Source organism: Ambystoma mexicanum, chromosome 3p, assembly GCF_040938575.1.
Source record: "Ambystoma mexicanum isolate Mex_15411 chromosome 3p, UKY_AmexF1_1, whole genome shotgun sequence".
Classification (NCBI taxonomy): Eukaryota; Metazoa; Chordata; class Amphibia; order Caudata; family Ambystomatidae; genus Ambystoma; species Ambystoma mexicanum.
In genome coordinates, this window is record NC_090925.1 from 22920633 (window position 1) to 22946892 (window position 26260).

Here is a 26260-nt window from a genome sequence, read left to right on the forward strand (position 1 = left end):
GGGGCGTCTGAAATAAGATCTTTTAATCGAGAGAATTGAGCAATTGTCTCCTGTGTCCATTTTATTGGGGCTCTGTTCTTTTGCGCTTCTTTCAGTGCTTGTAGCATTGGCCGGGTGTATGCTGCGTAATCGAGGATCCATGCTCGGCAATAGTTACATATGCCAAGAAATTTCTGCATGTCCTTCACTGTTTTTGGTATGATAATGTGTCGAATGGCTGCTGCTCTGTCTGGTAATATTCTTTTTCTGTCTTTAGATATATGCTGGCCAAGATACACAACGTCAGCAAGGCAGTATTGTAACTTTCCTTTGTCCACCTTGTATCCTTTGGCAGCCAATATGTTATGCAGTGTTATTGAGTCTTCTATACACTCTTCTTCTGTTTTGCTGCAGACGAGTAAATCGTCTACGTACTGTATAATGGTGCTCCCTACATCTATGATGCCGATGTCTTCTCGTAGTACTCTGTTAAAAAGGCTCGGGCTTTCGCAATACCCCTGTGGGAGTCTGCAATGTTCATATCTGTTGTTTCCTAATGTAAAAGCTGTAAGGTACTGCAACTCTGGTGTGAGTGGCACAGAGAAAAAGGCATTTTTCTGATCAATGACAGTGAAGCAAGTTGCCTCTTTTGGTATACTGCACAATATTGATGACGGGTTAGGCACTAAAGGGAACTCTTTTTGGATGACGTCATTGAGTGGGCGGAGGTCCTGGACCATTCTCCACGCCCCTCATTTTGCTTTCTTAATCGGAAAAATCGCTGTGTTGCATGGGGAAGTTGATGGCACTAAGATACCTTGGCTTAGGAGCGCATTCACTGTTTCTCTAATACCTTCCTCTGCTTCTTTGGATATTGGGTATTGTTTCACTCTGGGTGGGAGGGCACCTGGTTTCAGTTTTATTTTTATGGGAGTTACCTCATGCAACAATCCTACATCGTGTGGTCCTGTAGTCCAAATTTCAGGTGCTACCCTGGCCATGTCTTCTTCAAACATTGTCAGTGGGGCCTTTATGTTAGCCATGGGTGGGTTGTGTATTTCTCTGTATTGAATCATAATGTCACATGGTATGCTTATTTCCATTATTATTTCTCCATCCCCTTCATAGTCAGTAAACAATTCTTCATCAGTAATATCTTTTAGCATTATGTTTGGCTCTAGCCATTGCACACTTCTCCACTCGCGTCCTTGCGTGTCTAGGCCTATGACCACAATGCGTTTGTTGGAAACTTGAACTGCCTCAATGTCTATAGACATGATTGTGCCTGGCTCTACATCTGTTGGTGTGATTGGGCGGAATATGAAGTCGGATGGTATTCTCCACTCTTTTTGTGTTATTTCAGGCACTACTCGGGCTAATACCTGTATTCCATAGACGAACATGTCCATGTCAATGGGAATCCCTCTTATTGCAACTTCCTTTGTAATCGTACTTATTAGCAAGAGTGCCCGTACGGGGCATACCCCTGGCGTCGAGCACACTATTCCTCTTTCAGTAAAGGCTATGGTCATGTTTAACTTACTGAGTAGGTCTCGTCCCATCAAATTGATTGGCGCGTCTTCGTAGTACAATAAGGGTCACACACTGTTTTTCCCCCCACTGTTACATCAAGATCTTTTGTATACAGAACTTTTAAAATAGCCCCAGAGAACCCCTGCGTCTCCAAATTTCTTCCCGAGAGCTGAAACCGCCCTTCTGTGAGGCATGATATTTCTGCTCCAGAGTCTACCATAAAGATAAACTGCTTGTTTCCTATCTCTGCCGCCACTAGTGGTTCCTCATTTGCACTTTGTGTGGTGGATAGGACTGGACACGCAAGTGCTCCCTGTGGGCTGTCCTAGTCTTGGTATCTTTGCTGACCTGGCATTGAAAAAACGTTGTCGCCCGCGACCGTTACGCCGAGGTATGGTGCAGGGCCACCATTTGCGGCCGCTGCAAAAGGGTTATTGTTTATGTTCCATACTGGGTTTTGTCTCGCCATGGGCTGTAGTGCGTTTTGCTGTTGTGGCTGCTGCTGCTGTTGCTGCTGCTGTGGTGGGGCTGGCTGTCTCTGTTGCATTTGGGGGTCATAGCAGTATTGATCCTGTTGTCCCCCCTCCCCACTGAAGGGGCTACCTGGGTGTGGGCAGCCCCACCCCTGTTCATTGTTCATGAGCTGTTGTTGCTGTTGAAAATACCCTGATGGTCGCATTCTACAATCTCGTGAATAATGTCCCCATCTTCCACAATTCCAACACGACCCCTGTTGTCCTCCCCTTGGTCCTTGCCCACCATACCCTCTGTTTCCCATTCCTCCGTATCCTCCCCTTTGCCCGCGGTACCCACCTCTTCCTTGGGCTGGCCTGTTCTGCCACTGCGATCCTTGGCATGGCTGTTCTTCTCCGTTCCACTGTCCTTGGTCCTCCCCAACCCACTGCGCTGCTATCCCGACGGGCCTTCCTTCCGCATTTTCCTCTCCTTTGTTTCCTCTGTCTGCTGTTGCACTGGCAGTAATGGCGGCGACCTTCACTAATTTCGTCTGCACTCCTTTTGCTTTGTCAGCCAGCCTCTTTTGCGTGACCTCCTTTTCCTTCTCTTTGATCCTCCTCCAATGGTGTACAATTATGCTCTGAATTTCAGGCCACCCTTTGGCTTCGATCCCAGCTATTTTGTCCAATGCCTTCTGCACCTCTTTCGGCAACCCCTTTTTAATGATAAAATAGAATAAAGCTGTTGATTGATTCCATGCCGTACCAGTTTCGCTTCTCCATAAATCTTGCACTCGCAAAATGAATTGCGCAGGATCCTCGTTCTCTCCCATCGTACACTGCATCACTGCATGTAAATCTGGAACGTCTGGAAATGCACGCCGCAATGCATCCCACACTTGTGCTCGAACATTATTAAATGGTGATCCATTGTGTCGGTCACAGCTCATCGTTACTCCCGGGAACCCTGCCCTTTCCCAGATTGTGTCTGCTTGGTCCCCGATTGCTGAAACTAACAGACTTTTTACATCACCTATAGCTAACGGCACACCTGCCGTGTTCTTCTCAAATACATGTATCCACTTACCTGCCCCTCCCGTCAGCGGGGGGAGGAGTTTTAACAGGTTGGTTTTGTCCATTTGGGCCCACGGAATGTAATTTGGCCTACCTGCTCCTTTAAGTATCAGTGGCATTTGTAGTTTTTGTTTCTTTCCCGTTCTGCTTGTCTTCCCTTTTTTCGTTTTACTTACCAATATGTTTCCTATCCTCCCTGTTCGTTGTCTTAATCTACCTTGCCATAATGGTGGCAATAGTGTGTCGGGGTAACGGTGGTTTGGCAGTGGGGAACCCTCCGCGGCAGCTGCCTCTTCGTATTCATTTAAATCGTCCCATATTTCTTCTATTTCTGACTCTAGCTCGTTATTATCCTCCCAATTTTCCTTGGGTTCACTTCCTTGTCTTCTACTCTGGTCTCCACTTTGTTGACTCTCTGGTGTATCTGGGCGTATAATTCTCACTGGCTTGTTATTCAATTGGAACAGGAACTGTCCTGACTGCCACTCTTGTTCTTGCCTCTGCTGCAATGACGTCCCTTGCAATACTATAGACTGCCCTGATACCGAGGCTGCTGGGGTTGCATTCCTTGCTGCCCCGATCGGAGGTGTGAGATCTGCCAGTGACAGCGGGGGTACCTCCCCTCCCCCTGGCAGCATTTGCCCTTTGTCACATAAAGCTCTTACCCGTGTTATTTCCATTTGTGCGTGTGCTATCACCTGTTAAACGTGCTATATCCACAGGAGGCGCACTCGTGGGGCCATACAGGCCTCCTTTGTCATATGGTGGAGGTTCGGGGGCTGTTGCCCCGCTCTGGGCAGTGGCGGTGGGTGGTATATACAGGGGTTCACTAAACCATACCGCTGGCCTAGTCATTAAGGGATACATTTTTGTTACTTCGTTTTTCGGTTGTAGTTGTTGAGCATTCCCCTTTTGGTGTCCCATCCACTTCTTCAGGGTTTTTCTGCTTTTCTGTCATTCGGCTTGTACCTACCTCTGCCATGGGGGAAACTTCCTCAAACATTCCCCATAAATCTAACACTTCTCTCCGGTTCTGTAACTGTTTCCCTTTGTATCGCGCTAGCAAATGTGTTGATACTAGGTCCAACACTCTTTTGTCAAATGATCCTCCTTCTGGCCAAATTGGTGTAACCCCGTCTCCCTTTATCTCAGTGATCCACTGATCGTGATACTTCTGTATCCTGTCGTTATAAAGTGGAAGGTGCTGGCAAATATGTGCCAGTGGTGTTACTCCCCCCTTGGCAATGTTTCTTTTCCTTTCTTGTGTATTCCAGTACCTTTTGAATCTCTTCCCACCTCTAACTTGGTATATCAGTTACAATACGTTCTTTATCAATGCTCGCAATTACCATATGCCACATTAGCTTTCTGAGAGGTGTTACCTGATCACCCCTCACAGTTTATTTCTTCTGCTTTACCTTATATCAATCACAAATTACTTGTATTAAAATACTTTACGTGTTCAACAGGACATATACATAAAAGCAGACCAACAAACATATAATCATGCAACATACACATGCACTGCCTGCGTGCGTTTGTTCTTTCCCTATTCCCGTTACTTTCCCTGTTTTTTCTTCTTCCCTATACTACCTACTATTTCGCATTCACTCCCCACCTCTTTCACCTTTATTATGTCTCAAGATTTCTTACTTCCACGGAAAATGAATATTCTAAAAACTACTCCGAGCCTACACGAGACCCCTACTATTTTTCTCTTTATCTCTATTCTGCACTTGGTCGGGACAAATGCTACGCGGCGCCGCCTTCTACCCCCTACGGGCTCGGATACCACTTCTCTTCTTCTTCTCACCTCTTACAACACCTAATGGCCATATAAAGGATAGATCAGAAAAGCCTCACCGTCACTCACGCAGACCCTATTCTTGGCTACCTTCCCTTTGTTGCTAATTCCCTTCTTTCCGTATTTTCCCCTTACCTTCCTTTGGGGTCTTTGCAACCGGGACTCCACGTGTTCAGTCAGGTACTCTGAGGGTCGCCGCTCACGGCCGGAACTCGCTCAGGTCCGTCCCCCAACCAAGCCGTGGCCTGCCTTGGCGAGCAGCTTTTTCCGATCGGGTATTCGTCAACCGGGAACCCTTGACCCTTTCTTCTTGGTGTGCACAGTCTGGTCAACCGCGGAGGCAATGGTTCTGCTGGGGGGCGCCCTGGATCTCGCTGCCGGGCGGCGCAAGCCTCAAGGCACCTCTCCAAATCACGTCGCGGGGGTCACCAAAAATGTAGGTGCCTTTCCCCGTCTTACTACGTGTGAGAGAAAAAGAAATAAAATAACAAGCAAAACCCCTTGTCGGGGAAAGAGGCACTGAGACCTGGCTGCAAAAGTTCAAAGGATGGTTTATTTCTCCAGCTAAGAAATAACCCAAAAAACCCCACCTCATTACATCAGTGCCAACATTTATATTAGTTAAAGTAACTCTAACAAAAAATACTAAATGGACCCGATTGGCCAGACGGTGTGGTGCTGTAGGTGTGGGTAGCATCTCTTCCTCCTGGTTGGCTGAATAGCTGACGGACGTCAAACATCTTGTGCTCCATGCAGGTCAGGGTCTGGTCACTGTGGTCACCACCTAAGCTAGTATTGTTGCATACTAAATGACTAATTATTTAAAACATTTTATGCTACTTGTCACATTTCTACATAAGTTACACACAATGATTATTGTCTGTACAATTAGGTCATTTGTGGCTTCAATTGAAGGCCTTGACCTTTATTGCATGTAGTGCATGTAAAAGAATCAGGCTATGTTTTGCATCTCTTCCTAGGTTTCAAACTCATTAGTGCAAGTAAAGGCATATATAATAATAAAAATGCTTAAGGTTAGTAGTGGGTGAGTTGGGTGGGTTTCGCAGCACTGGCGAGGGTCTGGCACTTGAATGAAATACCTCACAGGGGGTGCAGGGTCAGGATGGCAATAAATTGTTTTAATGGGGGTGGGTGGCTTGCACGTTTATGAGGACGAATCGAACAGAAAGTGCTTAGCTCATCTTGGTTCACATGCCGGTTTTCAGGCAAACAGTGATCAGAGGAAGAAAACTGTAGCATATTGATTGTTGCAACTTTCTCCAGCTTCAGCGTGAGAATGGAAGCGCAGATCTTTCCTTCGCAGGGGAGTGCAAGGGTGGGGGCCAGCCAACTGCCTGCGCGCCTTGTGTGTGTGTGTGTCTCTGTCCTTGGCTGCTGCAGTGGAAAGGGGGATTGAGCATTGCTCTACTATCGCAGTGAGGCCTGTTTACCCAAGATGGAGTCGAAAGGGGGCACAAAAGATGTATGCCCCGTGTCCTGCTCAGTAGTCCCATCTATGCAGCAGTCAACCATGGTTAACTTTACATAAGGGCAAGGGGCAATACCACTACCGGAGGCACGCGGTCCAAGCCGTGTACTGAGCAGCGTACGACGCGAGGGGGCCTAAGGACCCCTCGCTCCCATACATTACAAAGGGTTGGTTTCCTCCTTGCAACAAATGCCTCCACTCTTCACATGCTGTCTTCATAGCAAGAAGCTCTCTTTCTATGACAGAGTAGTTTCGTTGGCTGTCATTGAGTGTCTTTGATAGGTATGCAATAGGATGTTCTTCATTTTCATGTTCCTGCAGAAGAACTGCACCTATGGCGGCTGAAGAAGCATCACTCTCCAGTATAAACTGTTTCCTTTGGTCTGGATGTCATAGTATGGGGGCACTGCAAAACAGATGTTTAAGACGTTGAAAACTGTCTTCCACTTGTGGGCCCCAAATAAAAGATATGGATGATTTCTTTAGAAGGCTGGTTTTCGGTAGGACTGTTTCTGAAAAACCAGAAATGAAACGCCGGTAGAACTTGACTAGGCCCAAAAACCATTGGACTTCTTTGACCGAGGTGGGGGCCGGCCATTGCAGAACAGCTTCTATCTTCTTGTTGTCCATCTGTACTCCTTGCGGGGATAGAACAAACCCCAAATATGGTACCGAGTTGACACCAAAAATGCACTTTTCCTTTACTAGCAGCCGATGTTTCTTGAGACGGTCCAAAACCTCAGCGAGGTGTACCAGGTTTTCTTTCATGCTCTGGGAAAAAAACAGAATATCATCACGGATATCGCTACTGTGGGAAACAGAAGATCTGAAAAAATGCAGTCCATGAACCTCTGAAAAATGGCAGGGGCATTAACGAGCCCAAAGGGCATCACATGATACTTGAATAGACCAAATGGAGTCCGGAACGCAGTCTTCCACTCATCCCCAGAGCGTATTCTTAGCAAGTGAGAGGCACTGCGTAAATCAAGTTTAGTGAATATAGTGGCGCCCTGAACCGCCTTGAGTATGTCTAGGATGAGGGGCATGGAATAGCGGTCCCTCACTGTCACCTTGTTGAGGCCCCTGAAGTCTATGCATGGCCGAAGGTCTGCAGGATCCCGTTTGGGTATTACAGACAGCGGGGCTCCTGCCGGTGACTTAGAGGGCCTAATGAGGCTGTTGTGAAGGTTCTCGTCGAGGTATCTTCTGAGTGCTTCTTTCTCTTTGTGGGACAAGGCAAACATTCTACCAAAAGGCACCAATGCATTTGGAACCAGGTCTATGGGGCAGTCTTCCAGCCTATGAGGTGGTAGTGCCAAGGGAGAGGTTTCTGCAAATACTGTTTCGTATTCATCCAGGATTTTGGATATGGAATGGATTCCTACAACCTTGTTAAGGGTACTTGCAGACATCCTCACTTCCTGGTACTTCATGTAAACAATTCTTTTGACAATAAGAGGAGTCGAAACCTAGTTGGTTAGATGTCCAATCGATATACGGGTTGTGTTGGCGCAACCAAGTGATGCCCAAAATGAGAGGAAAATGGGCTGCACGTATTATGTAAAACTTAAGATGTTCTGTATGTTGTTGGATGGTAAGTTGTAGGGGTTCTGTGGTTTGGGTGATTGGGCCTGAGCTTAAGGCTTTACCGTCAACACCCTCAACCTTTAGGTCTTCCTTGCAACTATACACCTTAAATTAAGGCGTATAGATCGCAAGGAAGACCAAAAGGTTGAGGGTGTTGACGGTAAACCCTTAGGGACGTCATTTCACCAACATGCCAGGGGTAGCGGAAGTTTCATCACACGACCCTTGACCTCAGATGACATCACAGGAAGTGATGTCATTAGACCCCACCCCGAAGTGACATCATGGGAAGCAATGGAACATGACCTTTCACCCCACGACAAAACAGGAAGTGGCATTGCATAGCATTGTTTCTGAGTACACTACGGAAAATATGGTTACGGTATCACTATAAAGTGATATACATTGCATACAAGAATGGATCACCATATGTATCGTTAATATCAGTGCGTATAGGCCCATATTACCAAATCACTGTGAATGCAAGCAGACATCCAAGGCCAAACGATAATGATGTGTTATTATATAGCACTTAAGCTTAAGCGCTTCACATAGAACACATCTACATACAATATCACCCAACCTGTTTTGGCACTCATTTAACAGCCTCAGCAGAATGAAAGGCTGTGTTAACCTTGATGGGAGTTGAACCTGCAACCTACAGATCACACACACATTGCAGTAGCCAGTGCTCAACCCATTGAGCTATCTTACCGTCTATAGCCATCCGAAAATCAGCCACTCCAGAAACAAAGGGCCACATGCTGCTGGCCACAGCCCATGAGCCTCAATGTAAAGAACATAATAATAATAAAAAGAAACATTTTATTTTTTGCTTTTTTTTAGGGGTAAAAAGGGAGACCACAGGGGTAGCAAGGGATACCTCAGGGGTCGCAGTTGCGACCCCTGACGGCCCCTAAATGACGTCCATGGCCTTAATCCGACCTTGTCCACCCAAAGTGTGTCTGCAAAGTTTCCTGCAGCACCACAGTCTAGCAAGGCCAATGCTTCCACTTGGTTGCTGTCTACCTTAACTTTCACAGCAAGAACCATAAGGCGAGAGTCCTCCGAGACGTCAGTGGATCTAATCGACATCGACACATAGGGACTGAAGAGTTCCCCTCGATATCCCGTCCCTTCTAGGATTGAGGGCTTTCATTTCCCGGCTGTTTAGTTGGTAATTCGGTGCAGTTCCATATTGAGTGTTGGTCTGAACTGCAATAGGCACAGAGGCCTTGTTCTCTCCATCTTTTACATTCTTCCGATGTAAGAGAGCGACGGGCTGTTCCAATCTGCAGAGGCTCTTCCGTCTGTTTGGCAACGGGAGGAGGAGAGGGATTCCTAGAGAAAGAAAGACGGAAACGGCGTCTCTCGTGTCGTCTCTCTTACATCCGGAATTCGATCTGAAGAGCGGCAGCCATCAATTCTGCGAGAGAAGCTGGACGCGGGGATCGAGCTAGTTTATCCTTCAAATCGTTCTCTGAGACTGCGTCTGAATATTATGGACTGAGACTGTTCAGACCACCCTGCCTCTGTGGCCAGTCTTTTAAATGAAGAGATATATGACATAACGTCCGCTTGACCTTGTCGAACGTCAAGCAGGTCTTCACCTGCCGCCATGGCGATTTCTGGTCTTTCAAATGTATACTTCAGGGGATCTGTTCCGGTGACTAAGGGAGTAGCCCATGCTAAGGCATTACCAGACATGTTTGATACCAGAAAGCCCACTTTAGCGTGATCAGAGGCGTATGTGCGGGTTCTGAAAGTGAAGTATACATTGCAGGCATCTAGAAACTCCTTCAATCTTTTCCGGGCCCCTTCAAACTTGCCGGAAGAGAGTGCCATGGGAGGTAGGTCTGTGGACGGTGGTTCACGAGTTGCCACCATCTGTTTTAGGAGGTTGTTTTCAGCCTTGATGTTTTGCATTTCTAAGGAGAGGTTTTGAACAGCTGCTACCAGCTCCTGCAATAGTTCTGCAGTGGCCATATCTGGTATAGGGCGTTGAAAACTGTCAGACTCTGTACTTTGTGTGTGCTTAATTTCCCTACTTCCCTCCTCCTCCTCCTCACCTGATCCGTTGGAGTTCATGTCCACCGGGCTTAGTGGTCTTCTGACTCTATAATCCTTTTCTTTTTTGGCCTGAAGATTGTGTCTCGCACGAGAGAAAGCCACAGTGAAGGCTTATCAGGGAGCCACGCTGTGACCCCCCATCCCGGGAGCGACCGAATGGGGAAAAAGCCAAGTAAGGCGTAAAAAATCCCTGAATGAAGTCTAGCTGTGGCTGGTTTCCTTTTGGAATCCGGGCTCCGTTGGTAATGAAAAGGTCTTTAGGTGTCCAAAATGAAAAATCCAGGAAACAGGAAGTATTATAACTGTGGATGACAGGAGGGCTCTTCAGCAAACAGGTAAGCAAAACAATAGAAGGAAGCAGGGAGGAGAAAGTAGGAGACGGGGAACCAGGGGCGGAGCAAAGAAAACAAACAGGAGGAAGGAAGCGAGAGCGACCAGGCGGCCCGAACGGAAAGAAATGTGCGTACGGCGCCGAAGCAAAGTAAACCAAAACAACAAACACAGAGCGGAAAGAAAGAACAGAAAGAAAACTCCGGCCGAGGCACGGAATAGAAAGTAGTAGGAGAACTAGCGTATAGCAACAGCAGTAGTGCGAGAGGGTAGCTGACCGTGAAGGGTTGCAAAGCAATGCGAAGGAGTGTGGGCATGGCTTATGTGCTCCTAAGTCCATGAGTGGAAAAAGAACTAGACCGCTGATCGGACGATGGAGGAAACCTTATGGAGCTTCAGCGTCCCCTCAAACAGAAGCGGGGCCATATGCGCCAGGACATATTATGGCGTATGACATTAATGCACTAGTGAAACGACTTACATGGTCTGATTCTATTCTTTGAGGCAAACCAAATCTTGAGAACATATGATTTACAAGTAAAGTGGCAGCAGTTTGCTTGTAAATCATCCATTTAGACATTAGACAAATGACTGTCAGCATGTATCTGTTTCCCCTTGCTGATCTCCTCACAGGCCCTACATAATCGACTTGTAAATCAGACCATGAAGTATCATACCCCTTTCCATTAATGGTGCTCTATGAACTGGTGGCACAGGCTGAAACTGTGCACACACTAAACACACTCTGATGTAGAGCTCAACAGTTTGAGACATGTGTGGCCAATATGCGTAATCTTTTAAAATTTCCAAGATCTTCTGTGAACCTCTGTGTGCTGCAGTTATGTCATCGTGGGCATGATGTAACATCAATTCCCGAAATGACAAAGGCACTACCTATTGTATTTGGCCTGTCACGGATTCACTAATCATCAGTCCATCGTGTAACCTAATTCTCTTTTTGTTTTTTAATAGCACTCTCAGTTGCTCTTTCCCTTTACAGTCCTCTTCAGTCAGTTGATTTTGTTCTGCATCTAGCAAATGGTTGTAAAATGGGCCTAGAATAAGATCTTCCTTTTGTGCCTTAATTAAGTCTTGATCTGGAGTATCAAAGCTCCATTGCGCCACAGTCTGTTCAACTGTTTTAGAAGTTTTTGGACGTGTTATCGCATTCACCTGTATTTTACCAAGCAGTTATTCAATAGAAAATAACTCCCCCATTAGAGCTCCAATATTGGCTAATTGATCTGTCTATCATTTCCTTCCTTTTCCTCACCTGGTGTTTTCAAATGACCATGTATTTTCCTACAATGTATTATCAGGTCATTTTCTGACACAAGTTTGTCTATAGCTTGAATTATCTTGCCATGTTTAAGCGGCTTCTTGTTTATATGTTTGTGTGTTTGTTTATTTATTTATAATGCGTACCAGACCCGAGGGTATCAGGGCACACACAAAGTACATAGTTATAAAGTGACATTTAGCTTACAATAACGACATAGATATGTACATTACATATATACATGTAGTAAGCATACAGGTTACAAAATGCATATTTATAAAGTGGCAGCTAATTTTTGATTGTTGAAAATAGATATGTACAATACCTATATACATATGGAAAGGTTGCACAGAAGAGAGAGAGAGGTGATCTGTCGGGTTAGGATTGTGAGTTTTGATTTACAATAGGGATAAGGGGATAGGGTATAAGACATTTCTGAGTAATGCTGTAGAGGTCAAGGTTGGTAGTAATAATGTCATTTCTGATAGTTAATGGTAATTTTCTTTGAACCAGTTAATGATGTTAAGTCTGAAGTTGGAATAGGTTTGGTTAGCCCTCAGAGAAGGGGGTAGGGAGTTCCAAAATTGGGCAGCTTTGATTGGGAACCTGTTGCCTCCAACTTTAGTCAATTTGAAATTTGGGACTGTCAGACAGTTAGTGTGGGCCTCTCTGTTGGAAGAGTAGGAAGATTTTCTGTTGATCCTGTCTGTGAGATAGCAGGGTGCCGCATTATTAAGGCATTTGTAGGTTAGTGAGGCAGTTTTTAGCAGGATTTTATCACTGGTGGAGAGCCAGTTGTTTTGCCTCCTTATGTTAACTCTGACTACCGTTGATATCGTAATAACACAATCAATGAATATATTTGGTATTGCAGATATAGAAACAGACTAACCTGGTCAGACAGCAGTGACTTTAGATTGCAGATGTAGAAGATTTCCCTGTTAATTCTACCTCCCTCTGCCTGAATAGGAAACCTTACAGACTGAGGGAAGGCAGTGTTCCCAGGGAAACCCTCTGGGGAAGAAAACCCTGATGTGTCGGAGGATCTGGAGGACTTCGGAACCTGGATGATGTGAAATGCTGGTGCTAATCCTCGTGTTCGGAATGATGAGCTCCGTTGTTCACGGGATTGTTCCAGCAAATGAGCTTCACTGAGAAGATAAGACAACAGGTAAGTGAGTGAAAATAGCAAGTTTGGGGAAAGAAAGAAGTGTAATCGGAAGTGAAACCTACCGGTAAACAGTAACAAGTAAGATATATGGGAAGTCGATAAGAGCAGAAGGGCTCCCAGCAAACAAAAGTTAATACCAAGCGTGAAAAAAGAGATGGGAATGTGGAAGAACTGTTCTAAGGTACTTACAAGCCCCAGTCTGAAATGGAAGAAGAATGAAATGTATCATTCAGTAAGTCCGAGGCCGTAGAAGAGATTGGGCTTGGCGGGTTGGGAGCCAAATGAAAGGTGCTGGTAGATGGCAGAGAAGTCAGTCCGTACGAGAGGAAGGTAGACGTCTGAGGCGGGTCTGTCGTGAGGGAAGCAGGATAGGCGCTGAGGACGGCTGAATGCTGGAGACAGGGTTGCACAGATCTAATTCACCGCAAGAGAGAGAGAGGGGGTTAGAAATGAGGAACTATAAGTAGAAAGTATATTGAACAACTAGAATCGGTAACTTACGATGCATCTTTCCTAAGAGTAGCGACGCACTGACTGTCGGAAATGTGATCGTTATATGCGGTCACATGATCAGCACAAGACATCAGAAACGTACGTGCATAAGCTGCACAATCCATCCAAGGGAGCCTGGGCAAATCGTCAGCCATCATGGGGGAAGAAACCAACAATGAATGGCAAAGGCAGCCGCAATGCCACAGGGATCAGCGCTGATAAGAAGATGTAACAGTATGCAAGAGCGGAGAACCCGGCTTACCAGGATGCAGCCGGAAAAAGCGGCGTACCAAACCGGGAGCATGAACCCCCGAAGCCGGTTCCCAAGACTGGTCAGCTGGGCCTTAACCCTTCCAATCCACCAAGAACTGAAGGCGACCCCTGCAGTAATGAGAATCGCAGATGCCAGCAACCTCAAATTCAGGACCCAAAGGAGTGGAAACGGGGGGAGGATGAGCCACCTGATTCTGCTGGAAATTATCTGGAACAGATAAATTAATTTGGGACACGTGGAAAACAGGATGTATTCTTGACCAAGAATAAGGCAGCAAAAGACGAACCGCAGCAGAACCCACCAGAGACAACACCTTGAATGGACCAAAAAACCGGGGAGAGAGCTTTGAAGGAACCAAGTGACGAGGGAGAAAGCAGGATGGCAACCAGACAGAGTCCCCAACAGTCAAAAACCGGAATAGCCATCCGATGACTCTTGGCCCGATCCTGAGCTGCCTGAAGAGCCTGACGGGCGAGACGATGACCAAGTTGTATGTCAGCTAGGAGACTATCCACACCAGGAACACGAGAAGAAGGAGGATTAACAGAAGGAACAAAGGCAGGATGGTAACCATAAGAGCAGTGAAAGGGACTCGTCTTTAGGGCAGTATGGTGGGAGTTATTATAAGCAAATTCCGCCAAAGGTAAGAGTTCGACCCAACCATACTGTGCGGCAGATACAAAGCAGCATAAATAGCCCTCCAAGTTTTGGTTGAGACGCTCAGTCTGTCTATTCGTTTGTGGGTGGTATCCAGATCTCAGAGCCCTTCATATTCCCAAGTAAGTACACAGCTTCTGCCAAAAAAGAGAAGTATATTGGGGTCCCCTTTCAGAAACTATAGTGTCCGGCAAACCATGTCGAGAGAAAATCTCAGCGATAAATATCCGAGACATACAATCAGCATTGGGCAGCTTGGGTAACAGGATGAAATGAGCCATCTTTGTGAAGTAGTCTATAGTCACCATGATGGTGTTGTGACTGTGTAAGGTCCACTATAAAGTCTGTAGAAATAACCTGCCAGAGTCTGTCAGGAATAGGCATAAGGATGAGTAGACCCAAAGGGTTTTGACGAGAAGTCTTGGATTGGCGACATGTGACACAGGCCAAGACATTGTCTCGAACATCTGCACGAAGAGTTGGCCACCAGAAATGGCATTTGATCAGATCCAAAGTGGAGTGATATCCTTGATGACCAGCTGCCCGAGTGTCATGACACATATGAAGAACATTTTGCAGAGCGGTAGAAGGAACAAATACTTGATTTTCATGAAAAAAGAAATTGTTGGTTCATCGTAAGATGGTAAGTCGGTAGAAGATCGTTGCATAACTGAAGATGCTGGGTAGTTGCTTGTCTAATTGTTTTAAGGAAGTCTGTTAACACGGAAATGAAACTGGCTCTTGGAAACAGAAATTCAGACCTAAATCTAGCTGTGGGTTGATCCTTACGAGAAAGGGCGTCTGCTCTAAGATTCTGTTTTCCCGGAACAAAGGTAAATAATATCCGAAATGGCAGGAAGAAATGTGCCCACCGAGACTGACAAATGTTGGTTGTTTGGGCCTGTTGTAATACCTCCAAGTTTTGATGATACGTTCGAACCTCAATAGGATGGGGAGAGCCCAACAATAAATGTCTCCACTCCTCGAAAGATCTTTTTATGGCTAGTAATTCCTTTTCGAGGACTGAGTTATTTATCTCGGACGAGTTGAAAGTCTTAGACAGGTAGGCAACCAGTGATTCTTCCCCTAAGGCAGATCTTTGTAAAAGAACAGCTCCCAAGGCATAATGTGAAGCGTCCGTTTCTACAATAAACTGCTTGGACTGGTCTGGCATGACCAAAATCGGGGCTGAGGAAAAGAAATGTTTTAACAGTTCGAAGGAACCTTGAGCTTGCGAGTTCCAGGAGAATCAAGCATTTTTTCTTAGCAATTTAGTGATTGGAAGAATGGTTTCCGAGAAACGAGGTATAAACCTTCGATAAAAATTGGCAAAACCAAGAAAATGCTGAATATCCTTGACGTTTGATGGAGATGGCTATTCTGAAACTGCAGACACCTTCCTAGGATCCATGGAAACACGCTGCGCGGAAAGGATGAAACCGAGATAGTTGATCTGGGTCTGATGGAATTCACACTTCTCAGCCTTGCAGTACAGCTGATTGGACTGGAGTCGATCCAAAACCAGAGCTACATGATTCACATGGTCGACCTCGTTTGATGAAAAAACAAAAATATCATAGCAGTAAATAACCACAAAATGCAACAAAATGTCTGCAAAGAGATGATCCATAAACCGCTGGAACACTGCAGGAGCATTGGATAGACCGAACGGCATGACATGATATTCATAATGTCCGAATGGCGTTCGAAAGCGGTCTTCCATTCGTCCCCAGGGGCAATCCGGATAAATTGATAGGCCCCACGGAGATCTATCTTTGTGTACATCGTTGCCCCTCGCACTGCCTCCAGGATGTCTGGAATTAACGGCATGGGGTACTTGTCCACAACCGTGAACTTATTAAGACCCCGGTAATCTATACATGGCCTCAATTCCTCTGTATCTTTTTTTGGAACAAAAAAGAAAGATGCTCCAGCCGGTTAGGTTGATTCAGTGATAACACCGTTTTGCAGGTTTGTGTGGAGATAATCTTTGAGTGCTGTCTTTTCGCGTTGTGACAACATATACATGCGTCCAAAGGGTATAGGTTGATCGGGAATCAAATCTATGTGGCAGTCATCTCTCCGATGAGGAGGTTAGGTTGGAAACTGCGGCGTGGAAAACACGGTTAAATACTGATTGTAACACTCTGGAATCCGGCCCACTTGGCCTACTGTAGTTATCTTGGTGGAAGAATTAGCTTGTGAAGGGATGCGAATCCCCACTGATTCTTGGGACAGGCAGTGTGCCACACAATGATCGGATCCTAAGGAGAGAGTGCCTGTAGACCAGTTAATAAACGGGTTGTGTAATCGCAACCATGGCAGTCCCAGAATCATGGGAAAGTGAGCGGCTTTAATAATATCAAAGCTAAGGGTTTCCTGATGTGAAGAGATCATGCAAGTGATGGGTTTGGTCTGCTCTCGTATAGGCCCTGAACTTAGAGGGCAGCCGTCAACCCCTTGAATATGAGTAATAAAGGCTTTAGTTAAACGCTCTATTTCTCTTGCTTCTGCCCATTTGTCATCTATAAAGTTCCCAGCGGCTCCAGAGTCCACAAGGGCAGGAACCCCTTGGAGTACCTGATTCTGAAGTACTAAAGTTATGGATATGACAACCATAGAAAGATCAGCTGGTGGGGAAGCATGCAATAATTCATAAGAGCTCGAAGAACCCTTTTTAAAAACCCCAGTCGCGGTTCCTCTTACGATAGGGTTTTGGAGTTTCCCTGACCTTGTAGGTTAAATGGTCTTGATTGACGAGGAGGAACAGTTGGGCAATCCCTTAATACATGGGTAGATGAACCGCAATACATACATAAACCAAGGGTTTTACTCCGCTCTTTTTCTCCTGCCGTTAAAGGACCTCGCGCTGCCCCTATCTGCATGGGTTCCTCCATTGGCAGAGTTTTAGCTTAAGGTGGAAGGCCTTCGGACCGAAAGTGAGATACCCTTCCTTTCTTCTGTTCTTGAAGCCGTTCTCTGAGACGATAATCCATTTGCATGTTTACCGTAATCATGTCGGCTAGGTTTGCAGGACGAGGTACCCTCGAGACCTCATCCTTCAATTCCTCTGTGAGACCCCTTCGGACGAGAGTGAGGAGGGCCTCATCTGGCCAAGCAGTCTCCGAGGATAGTTGTTTGAACTGGGTTATGTAGGTCAAGAGATCCTTATTCCCTTGTCTCAGATCTAGAAGCCGCTCCTGAGAGGCTACAGATATCTCTTGTCTACTGAACATAGTCTTTAGACTATTAACGAAAGCTGGATAGGAGTCCAGTATTACATTTCCTGAGGTTACTTATGGAGTGGCCCAAGCGAGAGCTGCACCCGTTAGATGGGAAATTAGAAATCTGACCTTATCTTTGTCAGACGGAAAATAGCGTGACTTGAAAGTAAATTCAATTGTACAACTATCCAAAAATTCTTTTAGCTTATGGGGATTCCCGTCGAACTTGCCTGATGGCAAGGTTGAAGAGAGCACCTCAGGAATGGCGCGAGCTATCTGCTGTTTTAACTGTGCATTTTCTTGCTTAAGTGTTTGGACTTCATGGGACATAGATTGCATAGCAGCCATCGTCTGCTGCATCTGCTGTTCCATATTCACTGCTGTAAGCACGGGCATCGCTATCTGTTTATCTGTTAACTCTGACTACGGTTGATATCGTAATAACACAATCAATGAATATCTTTGGTTTTGCAGATATAGAAACAGACTAACCTGGTCAGACAGCAGTGACTTTAGATTGCAGATGTAGAAGATTTCCCTGTTAATTCTACCTCCCACCGCCTGAATAGGAAGCCTTACAGACTGAGGGAAGGCAGTGTTCCCAGGGAAACCCTCTGTGGAAGAAAACCCTGATGTGTCACAGGGTCTGGAGGACTTCGGAACCTGGATGATGTGAAATGCCGGTGCTAATCCTCGGATTGATGAGCTGCGTTGTTCCCGGGATCGTTCCAGCGAATTAGCTTCACTGAGAAGATAAGACAACAGGTAAGTGAGTGAAAGTAGCAAGTTTGGGGAAAGAAAGAAGTGTAATCGGAAGTGAAACCTACCGGGAAACAGTAACAGGTAAGAACTATGGGCAGTCAATAAGAGCAGAAGGAATCCTAGCAAACAAAGGGAAAAGGTAATACCAAGCGAGAAAAAAGAGATGGGAATGTGGAAAAACTATTCTAAGGTACCCATAAGCCCCAATCTGAAATGGAAGAAGAATGAAATGTATCATTCAGTAAGTCTGAGGCCGTAGAAGAGATTAGGCTTGGTGGGTTGGGAGCCAAATGGAAGGTGCTGGTAGATGGTGGAGAAGTCAGCCTGTATGAGAGAAAGGTAGACGTCTGAGGCGGGTCTGTCGTGAGGGAAGCAGGATAGGCGCTGAGGATGGCTGAATGCTGGAAACAGGGTTGCACAGATTTAATTCACCGCAAGAGAGAGAGAGAGGGTTAGAAATGAAGAACTATAAGGAGAAAGGATATTGAATACGTAGAATTGGTAAGTTATGAAGCGTCTTTCCTAAGAGTAGCGACGCACTGACTGTCGGAAATGTGATCATTATATGCGGTCACATGATCAGCACAAGATGTCAGAAACGTATGTGCATAAGGTGCACAATCCATCCAAGAGAGCCTGGGAAAATCATCAGCCATCTTGGGGGAAGAAACCAACAATGAATGGCAAAGGCGGCTGCAGTGCCACAGGACCAGCGCAGATAAGAAGATGTAACACCTTACTTCCGAGATATGTTCCTTTCTAGCTATTCCTAGTGCTGCTCTCAGGGCGTTGTTCTGAAGAGTTTGAATTTTTCTGGTGAGGTTTTTATTGGAATCAAGATATAGGACGTTGCAGTAGTCCAATTTGGACAGGATGAGCGCTCTAGCCAGTGTAGTACAACTACTTGTGGATAGGATGGGTTTGGCCGCTCTAATTAGTTTGCATGTATATGCCATCGAGGATGCCATCGCAGTTACCTGTTTGGCCATTGTAAGGCTAGAATCCTTATGTATGTGAGCATCCCTTTCACCTTCCAGCTAGGTAAATACTCCACAAAACTATTTCGTGCAAATTCCGAATAAGTGACTAAAACTGTTTTTTTTGTGTGTATTTTCTACTGCTGTAGATATTGCCTTATAAATAGCGGCCAGTTCTGCCACTTGACTGCTTTTGGTGGCTATCCTCATGCTACCTTGGAATGCTGTCACATTTCAACCATACATTTTCTATTCCTGCTAAAAGTTCTTCTTCAGTATCATTTTCTACATGGTATGCACATCCATCTACTCATACAGTTGGTAAGTCCTTACATGTTTCTTCATCGAATGCCTTGGGTGGGGATTGCTCAAATTAATTTAAACTTGTCTCTAGCTCTGTGTCATCAGACACACAGACAGCTCCACAATCATGCAACTCTGCTAGCCCTTGAGCAACTGGGCTCTTTTTATTTTGTCCATATCTCACTTCTACTGGAAATCCAATGTCCGTGAAGTTATTCTTTACTGGCCCAAATTCCCTGATCTGATTCTCTGACTTTGCAGAAATTGCAGAGGCTGGAGATTTGTTTCTAATATCAGCGTTCCCCTTTTGAATTATGAGACGGAAATTATGTAATGCCCGGACAGTTGTCAGAAGCTCTTGTTCACTTTCACTAAATTTGGTCTCTACCTGTGACAATGCTTTGCTAGCATAGGCAATGGTTTTGTTATTTGCATTGTGTTTTTTATATAATACTGCTGACATACATTGATCTGTGAATCCTATTTCTACCAAAAAATCCTTGTTTCTTATTGGATATGCCAAATATGATGCCTTGATTAGATACCCTTTTAAGCATGGCCACTGTCTCACTTTGTTCCTTTTCCCATTTCTAGGGTACACCCTGCTTCAGTAATATCTTCAAAGGTTGTGTAATCTCTGCATAATTTCCAATGCATTTTCTGTTGTAACTTGTCATTCCTAACAAGCTCTTTAAACTTTTCAATTTAGTGGGATCTTTTAGTTTCTGAATCGCTTCCACTTGTTTCTTCACTTAATGACATAGGAAGTTTACTCTTTTTCTGCACCACTGTGCTTTCTGTAAAGATACCTTTGCCCCAGCATTGTGTAGCTGAATGAGTACATGTCTAATCTCATTAAAATGGCTTTTCAGATCTTCATTTCTGATTAGCACATCATCCACATAAACTATTGCCCCTCTTTCAGCTGCACCCTGGAGCGCCTAGCTCAGGAATATCCCAAACTCACTCCCACTATTGACATACCCAAAAGGGGTCCGGGACCACGCATATTGTGATTTGTCAAATGAAAGTGCAAACACATTTTTAATATCATCAGCTAGTGGCACACACCAGTATCCAGCTATAAGGTCTAATGTGGTAAACACCTTTTACCCGTGAACCTGTGCAAGGCCCTGATCAATAAATGGAAGAGGCCACCTTGAAACAGGTACCTTTTTATTTAATTCTCATAGATCTGCACACAAGCGCCATTGTGTTTTAGCACACCTAATATAGGACTATTTGATATACTTTGAATAGGCCTATGATTCCTCTAGATTCTAAATTCTTGATTATTTCAACTAGTGATTCCAAACATGCCAAGGTTAAACTGTATTGTTGCACAAACACTGGCTCCCTACCATGTCCTTCTGGTAGTGCGGCTACATGCAAATCAGTCAGCCCACAGTCATATGCATCTTTGGCAAAAACCTGTTTGAAGCCCATGAATATTCTTCTCATTTGGTGCTTTTCCTCTTAATTTGTGCAAGCATCTGCAGCTCTTGAATCTGCTCCACTACCATTTTAGAAAACTCTGGGAAATCCTCCAAAGGAATAACCTCTGTACTTTCCTCTAACCGTGTGGCAGTGTCTCTCTGGAGAATCGCTATACTCAAATATTTTGGAATATTGACCTCCATTTCAATATGCTGTTTTTCGCTTTTAGATTAACCTAATTTGAATAGGATACAATCTTCCTGATGACAGCATAACATTTCACTTGGCTCATACGGGTACAGACTGAACTTTAAAGATTCCTTTAGGCTTAGACTCCCATGATTCTGGTAATTCACCCTGTGCAGTCACATAACTTTCAGGGATGTTCCTGATCACTGGGTTACTGAAATCAGCAGTGTAGTAAGATTTCTGTATTGTCATTCCAAATGCTGACTTCTCTGCCAAATGAATGTCTTGACACCCTTTATTGTCCACCAGGATTTGAATGGGTCTATCCCCAATCCCTAACAGTGGTGTATATTTGCATTGTAACCCTTGTTACTTTATGGATTCATTTAGGCATACCCATGCCTCAGAACCCTGTTGTCCCTTCCTGTATTTTAATGCTACTGTAAATCATCTGGTAAATGCAGGAATGGTAACATTCTTTTTCACCTGAAGTTCAATTGCATATGGCGTAATTTGGGCACAATGGTAAGCTTGTCTTTTGTCTTCAAACTCAGGTGCGGCTCCACCCAACCTGGACCCGACTTTTTGATTTAGAAAGTCTAATACCATACACATTCTGTGCATGATGTGATTGCCAAAATAAAATGTGTTTCATGTTCCGCTCACGGTCCACACATTGTGATGACTGCTCTTAGAGCCAATTGTAATCTTAACATGCATCTTCCATGCAATTCTTTGTCCCAACTCAGGGTCATCTAGGCCAAAGATGTGTTGGTTCTTTATTTTAAACTTTGGGATCTACTCTCTATCAAGTATTTGCCAGAGTACCTTTTCACTAATGAAACTCCTTTGATGTTCAAGCGCCAAAGTGGCTTCAATCATTTCAGAATGCCAATTCACATGGATAGGGTTCCATGTTTGCCCTTCTCCCATGTGTATTTCTGAGATTGTTGAAATTTGTTGATAGGAAGTGCTTTCCCTCTCATAAGAAGTCCGCTCACACATATATATGTGTTAATCATAGGTTTATTTGTAGAAGCCCCCAGGAGGCCATCCATCCTCAACAGACATCTTCGTGTATGGTTCCCTTTGACATTCTGGAACCATACACGAAGGTAAGCATGGTAACAGAACTATATACATTGATGTATTTGCAGCTATGTACAAAGCAATGTTCTATGTGTATAAAACATCATAACATCTTCCCCTCTATATTCATTTATCAAACAATAACATTAACACATAACTTTTGTGGTTAATGTTTTAAAAGGATACAGACAGTTGTTAGCGGTAGAGGAGATTGTTGATGGTAAACCTCCTGTGTCTTTTTGTTTCATCATCATATTTTAAAAGTCTTTATAATATATATAGTCTTGCTTATAATTCTACACTCCTTTCCTGGATCTTGAAGATATACGATTGTTCTCAATCATTTCTTTAGATGATTCTAGATCTGTTATCTTCTCCTGTGTATTCCCACTATTTGCAAATCCTGAGTCATTATATTTGTCTTTAAATATTTCACCATTGTTATTTTGTTCTCTTTTCTTTCTCAATACTTCCTACTCCTTTGCCAAAATGATATCATTGCAAGACCATTTCTTACCATACTCTAAAATTACAGATTTTTTTTTAACAATCCAATACTCTCTGAGGAGGGCGAAATCTTGACTCCCCTTTCATTACATGTTTGGGTTCTTTCACTCTAACCCAATCGCCCTTCTCAAACTTACTTTCGTGCACATGTTTTTGTTTGTCATAATATGTTTTGTATTCATCTTGTTTTCTCTTCACTTTATTGACAATTCCCTCCAAATTTATTTTATTTGTTTCTCTTTTTTGTCATCCGAGCATGTCTGAGTCTGTTTGTGGCAATTCTCCCTCTCATTAACGTGAATGGTTCTTCCTCGGTTACTGAGTGTGGAGTAACTTTGTATGTATTGAGTGCCTCTTTGAGTGTCTCTTTCCGCGGTAGATTATTGACAACAGCCAACTGAATAATTCCTTTTATAAAGCGATTCATCCTTTCTACTAATCCGTTCACCATGGGATGATATAAAGCTGTTGTACTGTGCTTGATAGCTCTCTCTTTCAAACATTTCTGAACTTCTTGTGACATAAACTGTACTCCGTTGTCAGATATTAATTCTTGTGGCTCACCTTCTCTATTAAATATTTCCTCTAAAAATTTCATGACTTTCATAGCTGATTTAGACTCTTCAATGATTCCACATTCCACCCATTTGGATGTATATTTAACCAATATAATAAAATAGAATTTTTTTGGTCCAAGTGTTTCATATGGTCCAGCTATATCGATGGCCAGTTTAGTCCAGCCTGTACTGTGTATCTCTACAGGCTGTAGTGGGGTGATCTGAGTTGACTTACCTTTGTCGCTTATTGCTCTTGCAGTACCTGCCCATGACTAGGGCTTCTAATTCACCCCACATATTGGGCCACCAGTAAGCTTCTCTCACTCTTCTCTTGGTTAGGTTCCTCCCCACATGACCTTCATGTGCAATTTTCATAATTGTTTCTCTCATATTTATTGGGGGAACTTTCCTATCTCCTCTATATATGCATGCATTCTCACTCTTTAACTCATCTTTTATTTTCTCCCAAGATTTAATGTTCTCTTCAATGTCTTTCCAACCATTTGCAATGGCTTTTCTCAATAGTTTCTGTTCATTGTCTTGCTCTCTGGCTTCAGTCCATTCTTTTGAGAAACTTGGATTAATATGTGCTATTATACAATCCATATTTTGATCTTCAGTTAATTCCTCCTTGTTATCACTATCACTTGTTTCAGTATCACACGGCAGCCGAGAAAAACAATCTGTTACAACATTTGTTTTTCCAGGGGTATATTTTATTTTAACATTGTATTGCATAATGATCAATGTCCACCTCCTTATTCGTGGAGATGTTATGTGTGGATTTTATGAATTCAGGACATGTATGAGTGGTTTGTGATCAGTTTGTGATGTCAACAGGCATGCCCCAAATGAGTACTTTGAAGTGTTCTAAAATCCACTTGACTCCCAAAGCTTCCTTCTCAATGGTCGAGCCATTTTTTTCTGCTCTTCTCAATGTTCTGGAGGCAAAAGCAATAGGAACAACATCTCTGTTAAGAAAGGAGGAAGGCAATGAATATGTCAAGGGAAATGTGCACGGAATCGCACAGTGAACAACTTATGACTGAAAGGAAAGTCGGCAAACTCCTTACCCACTATGCTATTACAGATACTGACAGCGCTAAGCCCACGTAGAGGGCAAGCAAGGACAGGATCTCTGAGCTGACACTCTGGAAGATACTGAATAAGGAACTTAGAAACAGTACTCACAAGGACCGGAAAGACCACTTGAATGTCAGTAAACCCACGAACCCAGTTGATCAAACTGGGACCCAGAAGGCTATAACAGCAATGGGTGGAGGATAACTAAATACATAAGACCCAAGTCAAGGGGCAAGTAGGAAATGTGATTATAGAATAGAGAGGAAAACAAAAGGCATTCACACATGGGCTAGTTACAACTGCACCCCACACCTAATAATCAATGGGAAATAAATGCAGAAGTGCAAAGGAAAACATGGAATGGATCCCAATAGAAGGTAAGGATCAGGAGCAGGGAAAATGATATCACAAAAGGAAACCTTTCCCACCCATCCAAGGAGAAAAGGCAGGAAGCTAAATCTATAAAGGGAAAGACTAATGCATTAAGTTTTTCAGTAGCAAAGGACAGCATCAAAGAAACAGAACACAGGCAAATTGGGCTGCATCAAAGGGTAGAGCACAGAGAAAGGTTGCCTGCAGACAGAGGAAGACAGAAAGGGAAATCCAGAAAGCAGAAATCAATTAAGCACATGAATTTGAAATCCAGGGCAGATGAACAAGAAACAGGAACTAGGAACTAGGCGCAAAAGCTAGGAACCAGGAACAAGGGACCAGTCACAACAGGAACACTGCAACAATGACCAGCGCTGGACTGAAGTAAACTGAGGCTTTTAAAGCTGCTTAACGAGCACACCCCTCAGGTGTGCCGCCTGCTGCACCTGCAGCCACAGGTGTTGCCTATCCTCCACCCAACCTTGTCCTGCAAGGGAGGAGGTGAAGCAGTGAGCCAGGCATTTTGGGAAGCATAGTCATTAGATTGAAGTAGCATGCTGGCTGCCAAAATCCTGGAATGGATCCGGAAGGGAAGTAACTTTGAAAATAAGGTTTTAGCACTCCCAATTCATCACAACACTGTAGCATAAGGTTCGGAGGAAATGTGCAGTAGGGAATAAACCCCAAAACATGCCCCCAAGTGACGGGAACGGGAGCGAAGGGAGCGAGCCGTGACACTATACCCCCTCCCACGGCCGACTCCAGGCGGCCGTCACCCGCACAAAACATCTTCCTTCCATGACAGGAGTGCTTTGTCTTCGGAGGTGGCACTGATGGAAACGATGACCCGCGGGCAAAAGCAGAGGGACTGGAATGAATAGAATCAGGCCGCAGTCTAGAAGAGCCATAGGCAGGTTTTCGGTGAGGAAGAGACTCATGGGTCGAAGAAAGGCATGAAGGACGTGCAGGACCCGAAGCAGAGTTGGAAGGTCCAGGAAGCTCAGTCACTGGGAGCGAACACTCATACATCATTGAGGAGGGAGGCAGGCTGGTGCAACATGCTTTAGACAATGGTAGATGCTCTGGTAGCCTCCCTGCCGAGAGCGGACACACAGGAGGTGAGAAAATAGCAGGAATCAGGAAATGTTCATGCTCAGAAAAAGAAGGTGGCGGCCGAGGTAGAGGTTTGGATCTTCTCCCATCATCCATCTAGGTAAATGCCTGTGGTTGAGGGTGACCAAGGTTCGTCTGCATCTGTTCCACGCCTTGGGGGCCTGGAAGTCCAATGGGTTGTACGAGGCTGGCACTCCTGGTGTCAGTCATGTAGCCACCTTGTTGCACGTGGGATACAACCGCAGGGACGTTTGGCATACCGATAGGAGTGATAGACGCAGTACTTGGCACATCAGGCACAATCGCAGCAGGAGCAATAACAGGCACATCTTGAACTGCAGCAGTCATACCCTTCCTTTGGCTACTTGCACCCGACTGGTGCTGCAGCTGGGGGGCCGTGCCCGTCCCCTCCCTCAGGCTCATGTGGGATCCGGCAACAAGAAAGCTGTCAAA

General features: G+C 44.7%; 1 protein-coding gene across 13 annotated transcripts in view; it reads left to right on the top strand.

Annotated features, from left to right (window-relative positions):
* LOC138580086 (protein FAM118A-like) overlaps positions 1-26260 on the top strand; it is a 1834209-nt gene that overhangs the window by 1639799 nt on the left and 168150 nt on the right. The window contains exon 12 of one of the 13 annotated variants that reach the window (XM_069650358.1): positions 12570-12771. The exons of the other annotated variants lie outside the window; for them this stretch is intronic. Coding sequence (XP_069506459.1) covers positions 12570-12586 — 17 coding nt within the window. The 3' untranslated portion in view covers positions 12587-12771. Of the gene's footprint in view, positions 1-12569; positions 12772-26260 lie in introns of those variants that run through there. 13 annotated transcript variants of the gene reach the window in all.